Source organism: Pristiophorus japonicus, chromosome 32 (genome assembly GCF_044704955.1).
Source record: "Pristiophorus japonicus isolate sPriJap1 chromosome 32, sPriJap1.hap1, whole genome shotgun sequence".
Lineage (NCBI taxonomy): Eukaryota > Metazoa > Chordata > Chondrichthyes > Pristiophoridae > Pristiophorus > Pristiophorus japonicus.
In genome coordinates, this window is record NC_092008.1 from 9,923,840 (window position 1) to 9,944,685 (window position 20,846).

The following is a 20,846-nucleotide window of genomic DNA, read 5'->3' on the forward strand; positions in this document are numbered from 1 at the left end:
AATAACCGATACCCGGGAGTGAGTTACAGGCTGGAATCTAATCGAGGGGTTCGGGGGGTTTATATATAGAATAACCGATACCCGGGAGTGAGTTACAGGCTGGAATCTAATCGAGGGGTTCGGGGGGCGGGTTTATATATAGAATAAAAGATACCCGGGAGTGAGTCACAGGCTGGCATCTAATCGAGGGGTTCGGGGGGGGTTTATATATAGAATAACCGATACCCGGGAGTGAGTTACAGGCTGGCATCTAATCGAGGGGTTCGGGGGGGGTTTATATATAGAATAACCGATACCCGGGAGTGAGTTACAGGATGGAATCAAATCGAGGGGTTCGAGGGTTTATTTCTCGAATATCAGATACCCAGGAGTGAGTTACAGGCTGGAATCTAATCGAGGGGTTCGGGGGGGTTTATATATATAATAACCGATACCCGGGAGTGAGTTACAGGCTGGAATCTGATCGAGGGGTTCGGGGGGGTTTCTGTATAGAATAACCGATACCTGGGAGTGAGTTACAGGCTGGAATCTAATCGAGGGGTTCGGTTTTTTTTTATATCGAAAAACGGATACCCGGGAGTGAGTTACAGGCTGGAATCTAATCGAGGGGTTCGGGGGGGTTTATATATAGAATAACAGATACCCGGGAGTGAGTTACAGGCTGGAATCTAATCGCGGGGTTCGGGGGGTTTTATATATAGAATAACGGATACCCGGGAGTGAGTTACAGGCTGGAATCTGATCGAGGGTTTATATATAGAATAACGGATACCCGGGAGTGAGTTACAGGCTGGAATCTAATCGAGGGGTTCGGGGGTTTATATATAGAATAACGGTTACCCGGGAGTGAGTTACAGACTGGAATCTATTCGAGGGGTTCGGGGGTTTATATATAGAATAACGGATACCCGGGAGTGAGTTACAGGCTGGAATCTAATCGAGGGGTTCAGGGGGGTTTATATATAGAATAACGGGTACCCGGGAGTGAGTTACAGGCTGGAATCTAATCGAGGGTTTCAGGGGGTTTATATATAGAATAACGGATACCCGGGAGTGAGTTACAGGTTGGAATCTAATCGAGGGGTTCGAGGGGTTTATATATAGAATAACCGCTACCCGGGAGTGAGTTACAGGCTGCAATCCAATCGAGGGGTTCGGGGGGGTTTATATATAGAATAACAGATACCCGGGAGTGAGTTACAGGCTGGGATCTAATCGAGGGATTCGGGGGGTTTATATATAGAATAACCGATACCCGGGAGTGAGTTACAGGCTGGAATCTAATCGAGGGGTTCGGGGGTTTATATATAGAATAACAGATACCCGGGAGTGAGTTACAGGCTGGAACCTAATCGAGGGGTTCGGCGGGGTTTATATATAGAATAACTGATACCCGGCAGTGAGTTACAGACTGGAATCTAATCGAGGGGTTCGGGGGTTTATATATAGAATAACCGATACCTGGGAGTGAGTTACAGGCTGGGATCTAATCGATGGGTTCGGGGGGTTTATATATAGAATAACGGATACCCGGGAGTGAGTTACAGGCTGGAATCTAATCGAGGGGTTTATATATATAATAACCGATACCCGGGAGTGAGTTACAGGCTGGAATCTAATCGAGGGGTTCGAGGGTTTATATCTCGAATATCAGATACCCAGGAGTGAGTTACAGGCTGGAATCTAATCGAGGGGTTCGGTGGGGTTTATATATATAATAACCGATACCCGGGAGTGAGTTACAGGCTGGAATCTAATCGAGGGGTTCGGGGGGTTTATATATAGAATAACCGATACCCGGGAGTGAGTTACAGGCTGGAATCTAATCGAGGGGTTCGGTGGGGGTTTATATATAGAATAAAAGATACCCGGGAGTGAGTCACAGGCTGGCACCTAATCGAGGGGTTCGGGGGGGGTTTATATATAGAATAACCGATACCCGGGAGTGAGTTACAGGCTGGAATCAAATCGAGGGGTTCGAGGGTTTATTTCTCGAATATCAGATACCCAGGAGTGAGTTACAGGCTGGAATCTAATCGGGGGGGTTTATATATAGAATAACCGATACCCGGGAGTGAGTTACAGGCTGGAATCTGATCGAGGGGTTCGGGGGGTTTCTATATAGAATAACCGATACCTGGGAGTGAGTTACAGGCTGGAATCTAATCGAGGGGTTCGGTTTTTTTTTATATCGAATAACGGATACCCGGGAGTGAGTTACAGGCTGGAATCTAATCGAGGGGTTCGGGGGTTTATATATAGAATAACGGTTACCCGGGAGTGAGTTACAGACTGGAATCTAATCGAGGGGTTCGGGGGTTTATATATAGAATAACGGATACCCGGGAGTGAGTTACAGGCTGGAATCTAATCGAGGGGTTCAGGGGGGTTTATATATAGAATAACGGATACCCGGGAGTGAGTTACAGGTTGGGATCTAATCGAGGGGTTCGAGGGGTTTATATATAGAATAACCGCTACCCGGGAGTGAGTTACAGGCTGGAATCTAATCGAGGGGTTCGGGGGGGTTTGTATATAGAATAACAGATACCCGGGAGTGAGTTACAGGCTGGGATCTAATCGAGGGGTTCGGGGGGTTTATATATAGAATAACGGATACCCGGGAGTGAGTTACAGGCTGGAATCTAATCGAGGGATTCGGGGGGTTTATATATAGAATAACCGATACCCGGGAGTGAGTTACAGGCTGGAATCTAATCGAGGGGTTCGGGGGTTTATATATAGAATAACAGATACCCGGGAGTGAGTTACAGGCTGGAACCTAATCGAGGGGTTCGGCGGGGTTTATATATAGAATAACTGATACCCGGGAGTGAGTTACAGGCTGGAATCTAATCGAGGGGTTCGGGGGTTTATATATAGAATAACGGATACCCGGGAGTGAGTTATAGGCTGGAATCGAATCGAGGGGTTCGGGGGTTTATATATAGAATAACCGATACCCGGGAGTGAGTTACAGGCTGGAATCTAATCGAGGGGTTCGGGGGGGGTTATATATAGAATAACAGATACCCTGGAGTGAGTTACAGGCTGGAATCTAATCGAGGGGTTCGGGGGGTTTATATATAGAATAACAGATACCCGGGAGTGAGTTACAGGCTGGAATCTCATCGAGGGGTTCGGGGGGTTTATATATAGAATAACAGATACCCGGGAGTGAGTTACAGGCTGGGATCTAATCGGGGTGTTCGGGGGGGTTTATATATAGAATAACAGATACCCGGGAGTGAGTTACAGGCTGGAATCTAATCGAGGGGTTCGGGGGGTTTATATATAGAATAACGGATACCCGGGAGTGAGTTACAGGCTGGGATCTAATCGAGGGGTTCGGGGGGTTTATATATAGAATAACGGATACCCGGGAGTGAGTTACAGGCTGGAATCTAATCGAGGGGTTCGGGGGGTTTATATATAGAATAACCGATACCCGGGAGTGAGTTACAGGCTGGAATCTATTCGGGGGGGTTTATATATAGAATAACAGATACCCGGGAGTGAGTTACAGGCTGGAATCCAATCGAGGGGTTCGGGCGGTTTATATATAGAATAACGGATACCCGGGAGTGAGTTACAGGCTGGAATCTAATCGAGGGGTTCGGGGGGTTTATATATAGAATAACAGATACCCGGGAGTGAGTTACAGGCTGGTATCTATTCGGGGGGGTTTATATATAGAATAACAGATACCCGAGAGTGAGTTACAGGCTGGAATCTCGTCGAGGGGTTCGGGGGGTTTATATATAGAATAACAGATACCCGGGAGTGAGTTACAGGCTGGAATCTAATCGAGGGGTTCAGGGGGGTTTATATATAGAATAACAGATACCCGGGAGTGAGTTACAGACTGGAATCTAATTGAGGGGTTCGGGGGGTTTATATATAGAATAACAGATACCCGGGAGTGAGTTACAGGCTGGAATCTAATCGAGGGGTTCGGGGGTTTATATATAGAATAACAGATACCCGGGAGTGAGTTACAGACTGGAATCTAATCGAGGGGTTCGGGGGTTTATATATAGAATAACTGATACCCGGGAGTGAGTTACAGGCTGGAATCTAATCGAGGGGTTCGGGGGGTTTATATACAATAACAGATACCCGGGAGTGAGTTACAGGCTGGAATCTAATCGAGGGGTTCGGGGGGGTTTATATATAGAATAACAGATACCCGGGAGTGAGTTGCAGGCTGGAATCTAATCGAGGGGTTCGGGGGGTTTATATATAGAATAACGGATACCCGGGAGTGAGTTACAGGCTAGAATCTAATCGAGGTGTTCGGGGGGTTTATATATAGAATAACAGATACCCGGGAGTGAGTTACTGGCTGGGATCTAATCGAGGGGTTCAGGGGGTTTATATATCGAATAACGGATACCCGGGAGTGAGTTACAGGCTGGAATCTAATCGAGGTGTTCGGGGGTTTATATATAGAATAACGGATACCCGGGAGTGAGTTACAGGCTGGAATCTAATCGAGGGGTTCGGGGGTTTATATATAGAATAACGGATACCCGGGAGTGAGTTACAGGCTGGAATCTAATCGAGGTGTTCGGGGGGGGTTTATATATAGAATAACCGATACCCGGGAGTGAGTCACAGGCTGGAATCTAATCGAGGGGTTCGGGGGGGTTTATATATAGAATAACGGATACCCGGGAGTGAGTTGCAGGCTGCAATCTAATCGAAGGGTTCGGGGGGGTTTATATATAGAATAACCGATACCCGGGAGTGAGTTACAGGCTGGAATCTAATCGAGGGTTTGGGGGGGGGGTTTATATATAGAATAACGGATACCCGGGAGTGAGTTACAGGCTGGAATCTAATCGAGGGGTTCGGGGGTTTATATATAGAATAACCGATACCCGGGAGTGAGTTACAGGCTGGAATCTAATCGAGGGGTTCGGGGGGTTTATATATAGAATAACCGATACCCGGGAGTGAGTTACAGGCTGGAATCTAATTGAGGGGTTCGGGGGGGGGTTTATATATAGAATAAAAGATACCCGGGAGTGAGTCACAGGCTGGCATCTAATCGAGGGGTTCGGGGGGGGTTTATATATAGAATAACCGATACCCGGGAGTGAGTTACAGGCTGGCATCTAATCGAGGGGTTCGGGGGGGGTTTATATATAGAATAACCGATACCCGGGAGTGAGTTACAGGCTGGAATCAAATCGAGGGGTTCGAGGGTTTATTTCTCGAATATCAGATACCCAGGAGTGAGTTACAGGCTGGAATCTAATCGAGGGGTTCGGGGGGGTTTATATATATAATAACCGATACCCGGGAGTGAGTTACAGGCTGGAATCTGATCGAGGGGTTCGGGGGGGTTTCTATATAGAATAACCGATACCTGGGAGTGAGTTACAGGCTGGAATCTAATCGAGGGGTTCGGTTTTTTTTTATATCGAAAAACGGATACCCGGGAGTGAGTTACAGGCTGGAATCTAATCGAGGGGTTCGGGGGGGTTTATATATAGAATAACAGATACCCGGGAGTGAGTTACAGGCTGGAATCTAATCGCGGGGTTCGGGGGGTTTTATATATAGAATAACGGATACCCGGGAGTGAGTTACAGGCTGGAATCTGATCGAGGGTTTATATATAGAATAACGGATACCCGGGAGTGAGTTACAGGCTGGAATCTAATCGAGGGGTTCAGGGGTTTATATATAGAATAACGGTTACCCGGGAGTGAGTTACAGACTGGAATCTATTCGAGGGGTTCGGGGGTTTATATATAGAATAACGGATACCCGGGAGTGAGTTACAGGCTGGAATCTAATCGAGGGGTTCAGGGGGGTTTATATATAGAATAACGGATACCCGGGAGTGAGTTACAGGCTGGAATCTAATCGAGGGTTTCAGGGGGTTTATATATAGAATAACGGATACCCGGGAGTGAGTTACAGGTTGGAATCTAATCGAGGGGTTCGAGGGGTTTATATATAGAATAACCGCTACCCGGGAGTGAGTTACAGGCTGCAATCCAATCGAGGGGTTCGGGGGGTTTATATATAGAATAACAGATACCCGGGAGTGAGTTACAGGCTGGGATCTAATCGAGGGATTCGGGGGGTTTATATATAGAATAACCGATACCCGGGAGTGAGTTACAGGCTGGAATCTAATCGAGGGGTTCGGGGGTTTATATATAGAATAACAGATACCCGGGAGTGAGTTACAGGCTGGAACCTAATCGAGGGGTTCGGCGGGGTTTATATATAGAATAACTGATACCCGGCAGTGAGTTACAGACTGGAATCTAATCGAGGGGTTCGGGGGTTTATATATAGAATAACCGATACCTGGGAGTGAGTTACAGGCTGGGATCTAATCGATGGGTTCGGGGGGTTTATATATAGAATAACGGATACCCGGGAGTGAGTTACAGGCTGGAATCTAATCGAGGTGTTCGAGGGGTTTATATATATAATAACCGATACCCGGGAGTGAGTTACAGGCTGGAATCTAATCGAGGGGTTCGAGGGTTTATATCTCGAATATCAGATACCCAGGAGTGAGTTACAGGCTGGAATCTAATCGAGGGGTTCGGTGGGGTTTATATATATAATAACCGATACCCGGGAGTGAGTTACAGGCTGGAATCTAATCGAGGGGTTCGGGGGGTTTATATATAGAATAACCGATACCCGGGAGTGAGTTACAGGCTGGAATCTAATCGAGGGGTTCGGTGGGGGTTTATATATAGAATAGAAGATACCCGGGAGTGAGTCACAGGCTGGCACCTAATCGAGGGGTTCGGGGGGGGTTTATATATAGAATAACCGATACCCGGGAGTGAGTTACAGGCTGGAATCAAATCGAGGGGTTCGAGGGTTTATTTCTCGAATATCAGATACCCAGGAGTGAGTTACAGGCTGGAATCTAATCGGGGGGGTTTATATATAGAATAACCGATACCCGGGAGTGAGTTACAGGCTGGAATCTGATCGAGGGGTTCGGGGGGTTTCTATATAGAATAACCGATACCTGGGAGTGAGTTACAGGCTGGAATCTAATCGAGGGGTTCGGTTTTTTTTTATATCGAATAACGGATACCCGGGAGTGAGTTACAGGCTGGAATCTAATCGAGGGGTTCGGGTGTTTATATATAGAATAACGGTTACCCGGGAGTGAGTTACAGACTGGAATCTAATCGAGGGGTTCGGGGGTTTATATATAGAATAACGGATACCCGGGAGTGAGTTACAGGCTGGAATCTAATCGAGGGGTTCAGGGGGGTTTATATATAGAATAACGGATACCCGGGAGTGAGTTACAGGCTGGAATCTAATCGAGGGGTTCGAGGGGTTTATATATAGAATATCAGATACCCGGGAGTGAGTTACAGGCTGGAATCTAATCGAGGGGTTCGGGGGGTTTATATATAGAATAACGGATACCCGGGAGTGAGTTACAGGTTGGGATCTAATCGAGGGGTTCGAGGGGTTTATATATAGAATAACCGCTACCCGGGAGTGAGTTACAGGCTGGAGTCCAATCGAGGGGTTCGGGGGGGTTTATATATAGAATAACAGATACCCGGGAGTGAGTTACAGGCTGGGATCTAATCGAGGGGTTCGGGGGGTTTATATATAGAATAACGGATACCCGGGAGTGAGTTACAGGCTGGAATCTAATCGAGGGATTCGGGGGGTTTATATATAGAATAACCGATACCCGGGAGTGAGTTACAGGCTGGAATCTAATCGAGGGGTTCGGGGGTTTATATATAGAATAACAGATACCCGGGAGTGAGTTACAGGCTGGAACCTAATCGAGGGGTTCGGCGGGGTTTATATATAGAATAACTGATACCCGGCAGTGAGTTACAGACTGGAATCTAATCGAGGGGTTCGGGGGTTTATATATAGAATAACCGATACCTGGGAGTGAGTTACAGGCTGGGATCTAATCGATGGGTTCGGGGGGTTTATATATAGAATAACGGATACCCGGGAGTGAGTTACAGGCTGGAATCTAATCGAGGTGTTCGAGGGGTTTATATATATATATAATAACCGATACCCGGGAGTGAGTTACAGGCTGGAATCTAATCGAGGGGTTCGAGGGTTTATATCTCGAATATCAGATACCCAGGAGTGAGTTACAGGCTGGAATCTAATCGAGGGGTTCGGTGGGGTTTATATATATAATAACCGATACCCGGGAGTGAGTTACAGGCTGGAATCTAATCGAGGGGTTCGGGGGTTTATATATAGAATAACGGATACCCGGGAGTGAGTTATAGGCTGGAATCGAATCGAGGGGTTCGGGGGTTTATATATAGAATAACCGATACCCGGGAGTGAGTTACAGGCTGGAATCTAATCGAGGGGTTCGGGGGGGGTTATATATAGAATAACAGATACCCTGGAGTGAGTTACAGGCTGGAATCTAATCGAGGGGTTCGGGGGGTTTATATATAGAATAACAGATACCCGGGAGTGAGTTACAGGTTGGGATCTAATCGAGGGGTTCGAGGGGTTTATATATAGAATAACCGCTACCCGGGAGTGAGTTACAGGCTGGAATCCAATCGAGGGGTTCGGGGGGGTTTATATATAGAATAACAGATACCCGGGAGTGAGTTACAGGCTGGGATCTAATCGAGGGGTTCGGGGGGTTTATATATAGAATAACGGATACCCGGGAGTGAGTTACAGGCTGGAATCTAATCGAGGGATTCGGGGGGTTTATATATAGAATAACCGATACCCGGGAGTGAGTTACAGGCTGGAATCTAATCGAGGGGTTCGGGGGTTTATATATAGAATAACAGATACCCGGGAGTGAGTTACAGGCTGGAACCTAATCGAGGGGTTCGGCGGGGTTTATATATAGAATAACTGATACCCGGCAGTGAGTTACAGACTGGAATCTAATCGAGGGGTTCGGGGGTTTATATATAGAATAACCGATACCTGGGAGTGAGTTACAGGCTGGGATCTAATCGATGGGTTCGGGGGGTTTATATATAGAATAACGGATACCCGGGAGTGAGTTACAGGCTGGAATCTAATCGAGGTGTTCGAGGGGTTTATATATATATAATAACCGATACCCGGGAGTGAGTTACAGGCTGGAATCTAATCGAGGGGTTCGAGGGTTTATATCTCGAATATCAGATACCCAGGAGTGAGTTACAGGCTGGAATCTAATCGAGGGGTTCGGTGGGGTTTATATATATAATAACCGATACCCGGGAGTGAGTTACAGGCTGGAATCTAATCGAGGGGTTCGGGGGTTTATATATAGAATAACGGATACCCGGGAGTGAGTTATAGGCTGGAATCGAATCGAGGGGTTCGGGGGTTTATATATAGAATAACCGATACCCGGGAGTGAGTTACAGGCTGGAATCTAATCGAGGGGTTCGGGGGGGGGTTATATATAGAATAACAGATACCCTGGAGTGAGTTACAGGCTGGAATCTAATCGAGGGGTTCGGGGGGTTTATATATAGAATAACAGATACCCGGGAGTGAGTTACAGGCTGGAATCTCATCGAGGGGTTCGGGGGGTTTATATATAGAATAACAGATACCCGGGAGTGAGTTACAGGCTGGGATCTAATCGGGGTGTTCGGGGGGGTTTATATATAGAATAACAGATACCCGGGAGTGAGTTACAGGCTGGAATCTAATCGAGGGGTTCGGGGGGTTTATATATAGAATAACGGATACCCGGGAGTGAGTTACAGGCTGGAATCTAATCGAGGGGTTCGGGGGGTTTATATATAGAATAACCGATACCCGGGAGTGAGTTACAGGCTGGAATCTAATCGAGGGGTTCGGGGGGTTTATATATAGAATAACGGATACCCGGGAGTGAGTTACAGGCTGGAATCTAATCGAGGGGTTCGGGGGGTTTATATATAGAATAACAGATACCCGGGAGTGAGTTACAGGCTGGGATCTATTCGGGGGGGTTTATATATAGAATAACAGATACCCGGGAGTGAGTTACAGGCTGGAATCCAATCGAGGGGTTCGGGGGGTTTATATATAGAATAACGGATACCCGGGAGTGAGTTACAGGCTGGAATCTAATCGAGGGGTTCGGGGGGTTTATATATAGAATAACAGATACCCGGGAGTGAGTTACAGGCTGGAATCTAATCGAGGGTTTCAGGGGGTTTATATATAGAATAACGGATACCCGGGAGTGAGTTACAGGTTGGAATCTAATCGAGGGGTTCGAGGGGTTTATATATAGAATAACCGCTACCCGGGAGTGAGTTACAGGCTGCAATCCAATCGAGGGGTTCGGGGGGTTTATATATAGAATAACAGATACCCGGGAGTGAGTTACAGGCTGGGATCTAATCGAGGGATTCGGGGGGTTTATATATAGAATAACCGATACCCGGGAGTGAGTTACAGGCTGGAATCTAATCGAGGGGTTCGGGGGTTTATATATAGAATAACAGATACCCGGGAGTGAGTTACAGGCTGGAACCTAATCGAGGGGTTCGGCGGGGTTTATATATAGAATAACTGATACCCGGCAGTGAGTTACAGACTGGAATCTAATCGAGGGGTTCGGGGGTTTATATATAGAATAACCGATACCTGGGAGTGAGTTACAGGCTGGGATCTAATCGATGGGTTCGGGGGGTTTATATATAGAATAACGGATACCCGGGAGTGAGTTACAGGCTGGAATCTAATCGAGGTGTTCGAGGGGTTTATATATATAATAACCGATACCCGGGAGTGAGTTACAGGCTGGAATCTAATCGAGGGGTTCGAGGGTTTATATCTCGAATATCAGATACCCAGGAGTGAGTTACAGGCTGGAATCTAATCGAGGGGTTCGGTGGGGTTTATATATATAATAACCGATACCCGGGAGTGAGTTACAGGCTGGAATCTAATCGAGGGGTTCGGGGGGTTTATATATAGAATAACCGATACCCGGGAGTGAGTTACAGGCTGGAATCTAATCGAGGGGTTCGGTGGGGGTTTATATATAGAATAGAAGATACCCGGGAGTGAGTCACAGGCTGGCACCTAATCGAGGGGTTCGGGGGGGGTTTATATATAGAATAACCGATACCCGGGAGTGAGTTACAGGCTGGAATCAAATCGAGGGGTTCGAGGGTTTATTTCTCGAATATCAGATACCCAGGAGTGAGTTACAGGCTGGAATCTAATCGGGGGGGTTTATATATAGAATAACCGATACCCGGGAGTGAGTTACAGGCTGGAATCTGATCGAGGGGTTCGGGGGGTTTCTATATAGAATAACCGATACCTGGGAGTGAGTTACAGGCTGGAATCTAATCGAGGGGTTCGGTTTTTTTTTATATCGAATAACGGATACCCGGGAGTGAGTTACAGGCTGGAATCTAATCGAGGGGTTCGGGTGTTTATATATAGAATAACGGTTACCCGGGAGTGAGTTACAGACTGGAATCTAATCGAGGGGTTCGGGGGTTTATATATAGAATAACGGATACCCGGGAGTGAGTTACAGGCTGGAATCTAATCGAGGGGTTCAGGGGGGTTTATATATAGAATAACGGATACCCGGGAGTGAGTTACAGGCTGGAATCTAATCGAGGGGTTCGAGGGGTTTATATATAGAATATCAGATACCCGGGAGTGAGTTACAGGCTGGAATCTAATCGAGGGGTTCGGGGGGTTTATATATAGAATAACGGATACCCGGGAGTGAGTTACAGGTTGGGATCTAATCGAGGGGTTCGAGGGGTTTATATATAGAATAACCGCTACCCGGGAGTGAGTTACAGGCTGGAATCCAATCGAGGGGTTCGGGGGGGTTTATATATAGAATAACAGATACCCGGGAGTGAGTTACAGGCTGGGATCTAATCGAGGGGTTCGGGGGGTTTATATATAGAATAACGGATACCCGGGAGTGAGTTACAGGCTGGAATCTAATCGAGGGATTCGGGGGGTTTATATATAGAATAACCGATACCCGGGAGTGAGTTACAGGCTGGAATCTAATCGAGGGGTTCGGGGGTTTATATATAGAATAACAGATACCCGGGAGTGAGTTACAGGCTGGAACCTAATCGAGGGGTTCGGCGGGGTTTATATATAGAATAACTGATACCCGGCAGTGAGTTACAGACTGGAATCTAATCGAGGGGTTCGGGGGTTTATATATAGAATAACCGATACCTGGGAGTGAGTTACAGGCTGGGATCTAATCGATGGGTTCGGGGGGTTTATATATAGAATAACGGATACCCGGGAGTGAGTTACAGGCTGGAATCTAATCGAGGTGTTCGAGGGGTTTATATATATATATAATAACCGATACCCGGGAGTGAGTTACAGGCTGGAATCTAATCGAGGGGTTCGAGGGTTTATATCTCGAATATCAGATACCCAGGAGTGAGTTACAGGCTGGAATCTAATCGAGGGGTTCGGTGGGGTTTATATATATAATAACCGATACCCGGGAGTGAGTTACAGGCTGGAATCTAATCGAGGGGTTCGGGGGTTTATATATAGAATAACGGATACCCGGGAGTGAGTTATAGGCTGGAATCGAATCGAGGGGTTCGGGGGTTTATATATAGAATAACCGATACCCGGGAGTGAGTTACAGGCTGGAATCTAATCGAGGGGTTCGGGGGGGGTTATATATAGAATAACAGATACCCTGGAGTGAGTTACAGGCTGGAATCTAATCGAGGGGTTCGGGGGGTTTATATATAGAATAACAGATACCCGGGAGTGAGTTACAGGTTGGGATCTAATCGAGGGGTTCGAGGGGTTTATATATAGAATAACCGCTACCCGGGAGTGAGTTACAGGCTGGAATCCAATCGAGGGGTTCGGGGGGGTTTATATATAGAATAACAGATACCCGGGAGTGAGTTACAGGCTGGGATCTAATCGAGGGGTTCGGGGGGTTTATATATAGAATAACGGATACCCGGGAGTGAGTTACAGGCTGGAATCTAATCGAGGGATTCGGGGGGTTTATATATAGAATAACCGATACCCGGGAGTGAGTTACAGGCTGGAATCTAATCGAGGGGTTCGGGGGTTTATATATAGAATAACAGATACCCGGGAGTGAGTTACAGGCTGGAACCTAATCGAGGGGTTCGGCGGGGTTTATATATAGAATAACTGATACCCGGCAGTGAGTTACAGACTGGAATCTAATCGAGGGGTTCGGGGGTTTATATATAGAATAACCGATACCTGGGAGTGAGTTACAGGCTGGGATCTAATCGATGGGTTCGGGGGGTTTATATATAGAATAACGGATACCCGGGAGTGAGTTACAGGCTGGAATCTAATCGAGGTGTTCGAGGGGTTTATATATATATAATAACCGATACCCGGGAGTGAGTTACAGGCTGGAATCTAATCGAGGGGTTCGAGGGTTTATATCTCGAATATCAGATACCCAGGAGTGAGTTACAGGCTGGAATCTAATCGAGGGGTTCGGTGGGGTTTATATATATAATAACCGATACCCGGGAGTGAGTTACAGGCTGGAATCTAATCGAGGGGTTCGGGGGTTTATATATAGAATAACGGATACCCGGGAGTGAGTTATAGGCTGGAATCGAATCGAGGGGTTCGGGGGTTTATATATAGAATAACCGATACCCGGGAGTGAGTTACAGGCTGGAATCTAATCGAGGGGTTCGGGGGGGGGTTATATATAGAATAACAGATACCCTGGAGTGAGTTACAGGCTGGAATCTAATCGAGGGGTTCGGGGGGTTTATATATAGAATAACAGATACCCGGGAGTGAGTTACAGGCTGGAATCTCATCGAGGGGTTCGGGGGGTTTATATATAGAATAACAGATACCCGGGAGTGAGTTACAGGCTGGGATCTAATCGGGGTGTTCGGGGGGGTTTATATATAGAATAACAGATACCCGGGAGTGAGTTACAGGCTGGAATCTAATCGAGGGGTTCGGGGGGTTTATATATAGAATAACGGATACCCGGGAGTGAGTTACAGGCTGGAATCTAATCGAGGGGTTCGGGGGGTTTATATATAGAATAACCGATACCCGGGAGTGAGTTACAGGCTGGAATCTAATCGAGGGGTTCGGGGGGTTTATATATAGAATAACGGATACCCGGGAGTGAGTTACAGGCTGGAATCTAATCGAGGGGTTCGGGGGGTTTATATATAGAATAACAGATACCCGGGAGTGAGTTACAGGCTGGGATCTATTCGGGGGGGTTTATATATAGAATAACAGATACCCGGGAGTGAGTTACAGGCTGGAATCCAATCGAGGGGTTCGGGGGGTTTATATATAGAATAACGGATACCCGGGAGTGAGTTACAGGCTGGAATCTAATCGAGGGGTTCGGGGGGTTTATATATAGAATAACAGATACCCGGGAGTGAGTTACAGGCTGGTATCTATTCGGGGGGGTTTATATATAGAATAACCGATACCCGAGAGTGAGTTACAGGCTGGAATCTCGTCGAGGGGTTCGGGGGGTTTATATATAGAATAACAGATACCCGGGAGTGAGTTACAGGCTGGAATCTAATCGAGGGGTTCGGGGGGTTTATATATAGAATAACAGATACCCGGGAGTGAGTTACAGACTGGAATCTAATTGAGGGGTTCGGGGGGTTTATATATAGAATAACAGATACCCGGGAGTGAGTTACAGGCTGGAATCTAATCGAGGGGTTCGGGGGTTTATATATAGAATAACAGATACCCGGGAGTGAGTTACAGACTGGAATCTAATCGAGGGGTTCGGGGGTTTATATATAGAATAACTGATACCCGGGAGTGAGTTACAGGCTGGAATCTAATCGAGGGGTTCGGGGGGGTTTATATATAGAATAACAGATACCCGGGAGTGAGTTACAGGCTGGTATCTAATCGAGGGTTTCAGGGGGTTTATATATAGAATAACAGATACCCGGGAGTGAGTTACAGGCTGGAATCTAATCGAGGGGTTCGGGGGGTTTATATATAGAATAACGGATACCCGGGAGTGAGTTACAGGCTGGAATCTAATCGAGGGGTTCGGGGGGTTTATATATAGAATAACAGATACCCGGGAGTGAGTTACAGGCTGGTATCTATTCGGGGGGGTTTATATATAGAATAACAGATACCCGAGAGTGAGTTACAGGCTGGAATCTCGTCGAGGGGTTCGGGGGGTTTATATATAGAATAACAGATACCCGGGAGTGAGTTACAGGCTGGAATCTAATCGAGGGGTTCGGGGGGTTTATATATAGAATAACAGATACCCGGGAGTGAGTTACAGGCTGGAATCTAATCGAGGGGTTCGGGGGGTTTATATTTCGAATAACCGATACCCGGGAGTGAGTTACAGACTGGAATCTAATCGAGGGTTTCAGGGGGTTTATATATAGAATAACAGATACCCGGGAGTGAGTTACAGGCTGGAATCTAATCGAGGGGTTCGGGGGGTTTATATATAGAATAACCGATACCCGGGAGTGAGTTACAGGCTGGAATCTAATTGAGGGGTTCGGGGTGTTTATATATAGAATAACAGATACCCGGGAGTGAGTTACAGGCTGGAATCTAATCGAGGGGTTCAGGGGTTTATATATAGAATAACCGATACCTGGGAGTGAGTTACAGGCTGGGATCTAATCGAGGGGTTCGGGGGTTTATATATAGAATAACCGATACCTGGGAGTGAGTTACAGGCTGGGATCTAATCGAGGGGTTCGGGGGGTTTATATATAGAATAACGGATACCCGGGAGTGAGTTACAGGCTGGAATCTAATCGAGGGGTTCGGGGGGTTTATATATAGAATAACAGATACCCGGGAGTGAGTTACAGGCTGGAATCTAATTGAGGGGTTCGGGGGTTTATATATAGAATAACCGATACCTGGGAGTGAGTTACAGGCTGGGATCTAATTGAGGGGTTCGGGGGGTTTATATTTTGAATAACGGATACCCGGGAGTGAGTTACAGGCTGGAATCTAATCGAGGGGTTCGGGGGGGTTTATATATAGAATAACAGATACCCGGGAGTGAGTTACAGGCTGGAATCTAATCGAGGGGTTCGGGGGTTTATATATAGAATAACCGATACCTGGGAGTGAGTTACAGGCTGGGATCTAATCGAGGGGTTCGGGGGTTTATATATAGAATAACCGATACCTGGGAGTGAGTTACAGGCTGGGATCTAATCGAGGGGTTCGGGGGGTTTATATATAGAATAACGGATACCCGGGAGTGAGTTACAGGCTGGAATCTAATCGAGGGGTTCGGGGGGTTTATATATAGAATAACAGATACCCGGGAGTGAGTTACAGGCTGGAATCTAATTGAGGGGTTCGGGGGTTTATATATAGAATAACCGATACCTGGGAGTGAGTTACAGGCTGGGATCTAATTGAGGGGTTCGGGGGGTTTATATTTTGAATAACGGATACCCGGGAGTGAGTTACAGGCTGGAATCTAATCGAGGGGTTCGGGGGGGTTTATATATAGAATAACAGATACCCGGGAGTGAGTTGCAGGCTGGAATCTAATCGAGGGGTTCGGGGGTTTATATATCGAATAACCGATACCCGGGAGTGAGTTACAGGCTGGAATCTAATCAAGGGGTTCGAGGGGTTTATATATAGAATAACAGATACCCGGGAGTGAGTTACAGGCTGGAATCTAATCAAGGGGTTCGAGGGGTTTATATATAGAATAACTGATACCCGGGAGTGAGTTACAGGCTGGAATCTAATCGAGGGGTTCGGGGGGGTTTATATATAGAATAACAGATACCCGGGAGTGAGTTACAGACTGGAATCTAATCGAGGGGTTCGTGGGGAGTTTAGAAGATAGAATTTGGTGTCGGAGAGTCGCCACTCCCCTAGTGCCCGCTTCCTGACATCGTGGGGAAGCGAGGTGGGAACTGGGTGGGAATGGAGTTGCATCAAATTATGCTCTCGCTTCATCTGAGCAATGCCAGGGGGGCGTCGAGGTGTATCCTCACCATCTGAGCAATGCCAGCGGGGGTCGAGGTGTATCCTCACCATCTGAGCAATGCCAGGGGGGGTCGAGGTGTATTCTCACCATCTGAGCAATGCCAGGGGGGGTCGAGGTGTATCCTTGGCCTCCGTAGGGTTCAGTGCTGGGACCCCAGCTATTTACAATATACATTAATGATTTAAACGAAGGAATTGAATGTGATATCTCCAAGTTTGCAGATGACACTAAGCTGGGTGGCGGTGTGAGCTGTGAGGAGGATGCTAAGAGGCTGCAGGGTTACTTGGACAGGTTAGGTGAGTGGCCAAATGCATGGTAGATGCAGTATAATGTAGATAAATGTGAGGTTATCCACATTGGGGGCAAAAACATGAAGACAGAATATTATCTGAATGGTGACAGATTAGGAAAAGGGGAGGTGCAACGAGACCTGGGTGTCATGATACATCAGTCATTGAAGGTTGGCCATGCAGGTACAGCAGGCGGTGAAGAAGGCAAATGGTATGTTGGCCTTCATAGCGAGAGGATTTGAGTACAGGAGCAGGGAGGTCTTACTGCAGTTGTACAGGGCCTTGGTGAGCCCTTACCTGGAATATTGTGTACAGTTTTGGTCTCCTAATCTGAGGAAGGACATTCTTGCTATTGAGGGAGTGCAGCGAAGGTTGACCAGACTGATTCCCGGGATGGTTGGAATGACATATGAGGAGAGACTGGATCAACTGGGCCTTTATACACTGGAGTTTAGAAGGATGAGAGGGGATCTCATAGAAACATATAAAATTCTGACGGGACTGGACAGGTTAGATGCAGGAAGAATGTTCCCGATGTTGGGGAAGTCCAGAATTAGGGGATACAATCTAAGGATAAGGGGTAAGCCATTTAGGACCGAGATGAGGAGAAACTTCTTCACTCAGAGAATTGTGAACCTGTGGAATTCTCTACCACAGAAAGTTGTTGAGGCCCAGTTCGTTAGATATATTCAAAAGGGAGTTAGATGTGGCCCTTGTGGCTAAAGTGATCCAGGGGTATGGAGAGAAAGCAGGAATGGGGTACTGAGGGAATGATCAGCCATGATCATATTGAATGGTGGTGCAGGCTCGAAGGGCCGAATGGCCGACTCCTGCACCTATTTTCTATGTTTCTCACCATCTGAGCAATGCCAGGAGAGGTCCGTTAGTAATCGCCAACCAACTTCTAACCCGCCTTTATTTTTCCCTCCCTCCAAGGCTGCATGAGTTTGCCACTGTGATCCGAAACGCTGTCATGGTGACCATGAATGAACACAGAGTAAGTGGCACTTGTAATTCTCTGCCTCATAAGGCCCTCTGCTCGCTCTCCCTCTCTCCATACAGATGGAATGGTGAGGGAGGGGCGGGCACCAGTGATTGGTTACCCATCGCCATAGCGTCCATACCACGGTCAGGCCTATTGGGGTATCTTGTACCTCCAGGATTTGTACTATCCATAACCTGAGAATATAGTGCCTGATTTCCCCCTCGTATCTCTCCCCCGCTTCCCTCCCCTCATCCCTCTCTTTCCCCCACCCCCCACCCCCATACCTGCCCTGGGAGTGTTTGCTGGGACAGTGTAGAGGGAGCTTTACTCTGGATCTAACCCCGTGGTGTACCTGCCCTGGGAGTGTTTGACGGGACAGTGTAGAGGGAGCTTTACTCTGTATCTAACTCCATGCTGTACCTGCCCTGGGAGTGTTTGATGGGACAGTGTAGAGGGAGCTTTACTCTGTATCTAACCCCATGCTGTACCTGCCCTGGGAGTGTTTAATGGGGACAGTGTAGAGCGAGCTTTACTCTGTATCTAACACCCTGTACCTGCCCTGGGAGTGTTTAATGGGGACAGTGTAGAGGGAGCTTTACTCTGTATCTAACCCCGTGCTGTACCTGCCCTGGGAGTGTTGGATGGGGCAGTGTAGAGGGAGCTTTACTCTGTATCTAACCCCGTGCTGTACCTGCCCTGGGAGTGTTTGATGGGACAGTGTAGAGGGAGCTTTACTCTGTATCTAACCCCCTGTACCTGCCCTGGGAGTGTTTGATGGGACAGTGTAGAGGGAGCTTTACTCTGTATCTAACCCCGTGCTGTACCTGCCCTGGGAGTGTTTGATGGGACAGTGTAGAGGGAGCTTTACTCTGTATCTAACCCCGTGCTGTACCTGTATTCTCTCTCTCTGTCTGATGTAGCTGCACACCCCAGATATTGGTGGCATGGGGACCACGGTGGACGTGGTTCAGGCCATAACCCGCCTGATCCTGAATAGAGGGATCGGACCATCGGTGATGTAAAACCAGGAGCGGAGTGGGAGAGGGGTAAGTGGAGCGCTATAGGAGGGGTAATACTGCGGGGGGGGGGGGGTATGAGGGGATAATACTGGGGGGGGTATGAGGGGTAATACTGGGGGGGGATTATGAGGGGTAATACTGGGGGGGGTATGAGGGGTAATACTGGGGGGGGGTATGAGGGGTAATACTGGGGGGGGGGTATGAGGGTAATACTGGGGGGGGTATGAGGGGTAATACTGGGGGGGTATGAGGGGTAATACTGGGGGGGGTATGAGGGGTAATACTGGGGGGGGTATGAGGGGTAATACTGGGGGGGTATGAGGGTAATACTGGGGGGGGTATGAGGGGTAATACTGGGGGTGGGGTATGAGGGGTAATACTGGGGGTGGGGTATGAGGGGTAATACTGGGGGGGTATGAGGGTAATACTGGGGTGGGTATGAGGGTAATACTGGGGGGGGGTATGAGGGGTAATACTGGGGGTGGGGTATGAGGGGTAATACTGGGGGAGGTACGAGGGGTAATACTGGGGGGGGTATGAGGGTAATACTGGGGGGGGTATGAGGGTAATACTGGAGGGGGTATGAGGGTAATACAGGGGGGGGTATGAGGGTAATACTGGGGGGGGTATGAGGGTAATACTGGGGGGGGTATGAGGGTAATACTGGGGGGGGTATGAGGGTAATACTGGGGGGGGTACGAGGGGTAATACTGGGGGGGGGTACGAGGGGTAATACTGGGGGGGGTATGAGGGTAATACTGGGGGGGGTATGAGGGTAATACTGGGGGGGTATGAGGGGTAATACTGGGGGGGGGTACGAGGGGTAATACTGGGGGGGTATGAGGGTAATACTGGGGGGGTATGAGGGTAATACTGGGGGGGTATGAGGGTAATACTGGCTGAGGGGTAATACTGGGGGGGGTATGAGGGGTAATACGGGGGGGGGTATGAGGTTAATACTGGGGGGGGGTATGAGGGGTAATACTGGGGATGTGTGAGGGGTATTACTGGGGGAGGTGTGAGGGGTATTACTGGGGGAGGGGTGTGGGGTAATGCTGCGGGGGGTATGAGGGTAATACTGGGGGGGGTATGAGGGTAATACTGGGGGGGGTATGAGGGGTAATACGGGGAGTGGTATGAGGGGTAATACGGGGGGGGGGTATGAGGGGTAATACTGGGGATGTGTGAGGGGTATTACTGGGGGAGGTGTGAGGGGTATTACTGGGGGGGGGTATGAGGGTAATACTGGGGGGGGGTATGAGGGGTAATACTGGGGGGGGTATGAGGGTAATACTGGGGAGGGGTGTGGGGTAATGCTGGGGGGGGGTATGAGGGGTAATACTGGGGGGGGGTATGAGGGTAATACTGGGGGGGGTATGAGGGTAATACTGGGGGGGGGGGTATGAGGGTAATACTGGGGGGGGGTATGAGGGTAATACTGGGGGGGGGGTATGAGGGTAATACTGGGGGGGGTATGAGGGGTAATACTGGGGGAGGTGTGAGGGGTAATACTGGGGGGGGTATGAGGGGTAATACTGGGGGAGGTGTGAGGGGTAATACTGGGGGGG

The 20,846-nt window shown here is 48.1% G+C and overlaps 1 protein-coding gene across 2 annotated transcripts in view; it reads left to right on the forward strand.

Moving 5' to 3' along the window:
* idh3g (isocitrate dehydrogenase (NAD(+)) 3 non-catalytic subunit gamma) overlaps positions 1-20,846 on the forward strand; it is an 82,915-nt gene that overhangs the window by 57,274 nt on the left and 4,795 nt on the right. For both annotated transcript variants that reach the window (XM_070868997.1, XM_070868998.1), the window contains 2 exons: positions 18,211-18,271; positions 19,180-19,305. In XM_070868997.1, the coding sequence (XP_070725098.1) occupies positions 18,211-18,271; positions 19,180-19,281 (163 nt within the window). In that variant the 3' untranslated portion in view covers positions 19,282-19,305. The remainder of the gene's footprint in view (positions 1-18,210; positions 18,272-19,179; positions 19,306-20,846) is intronic.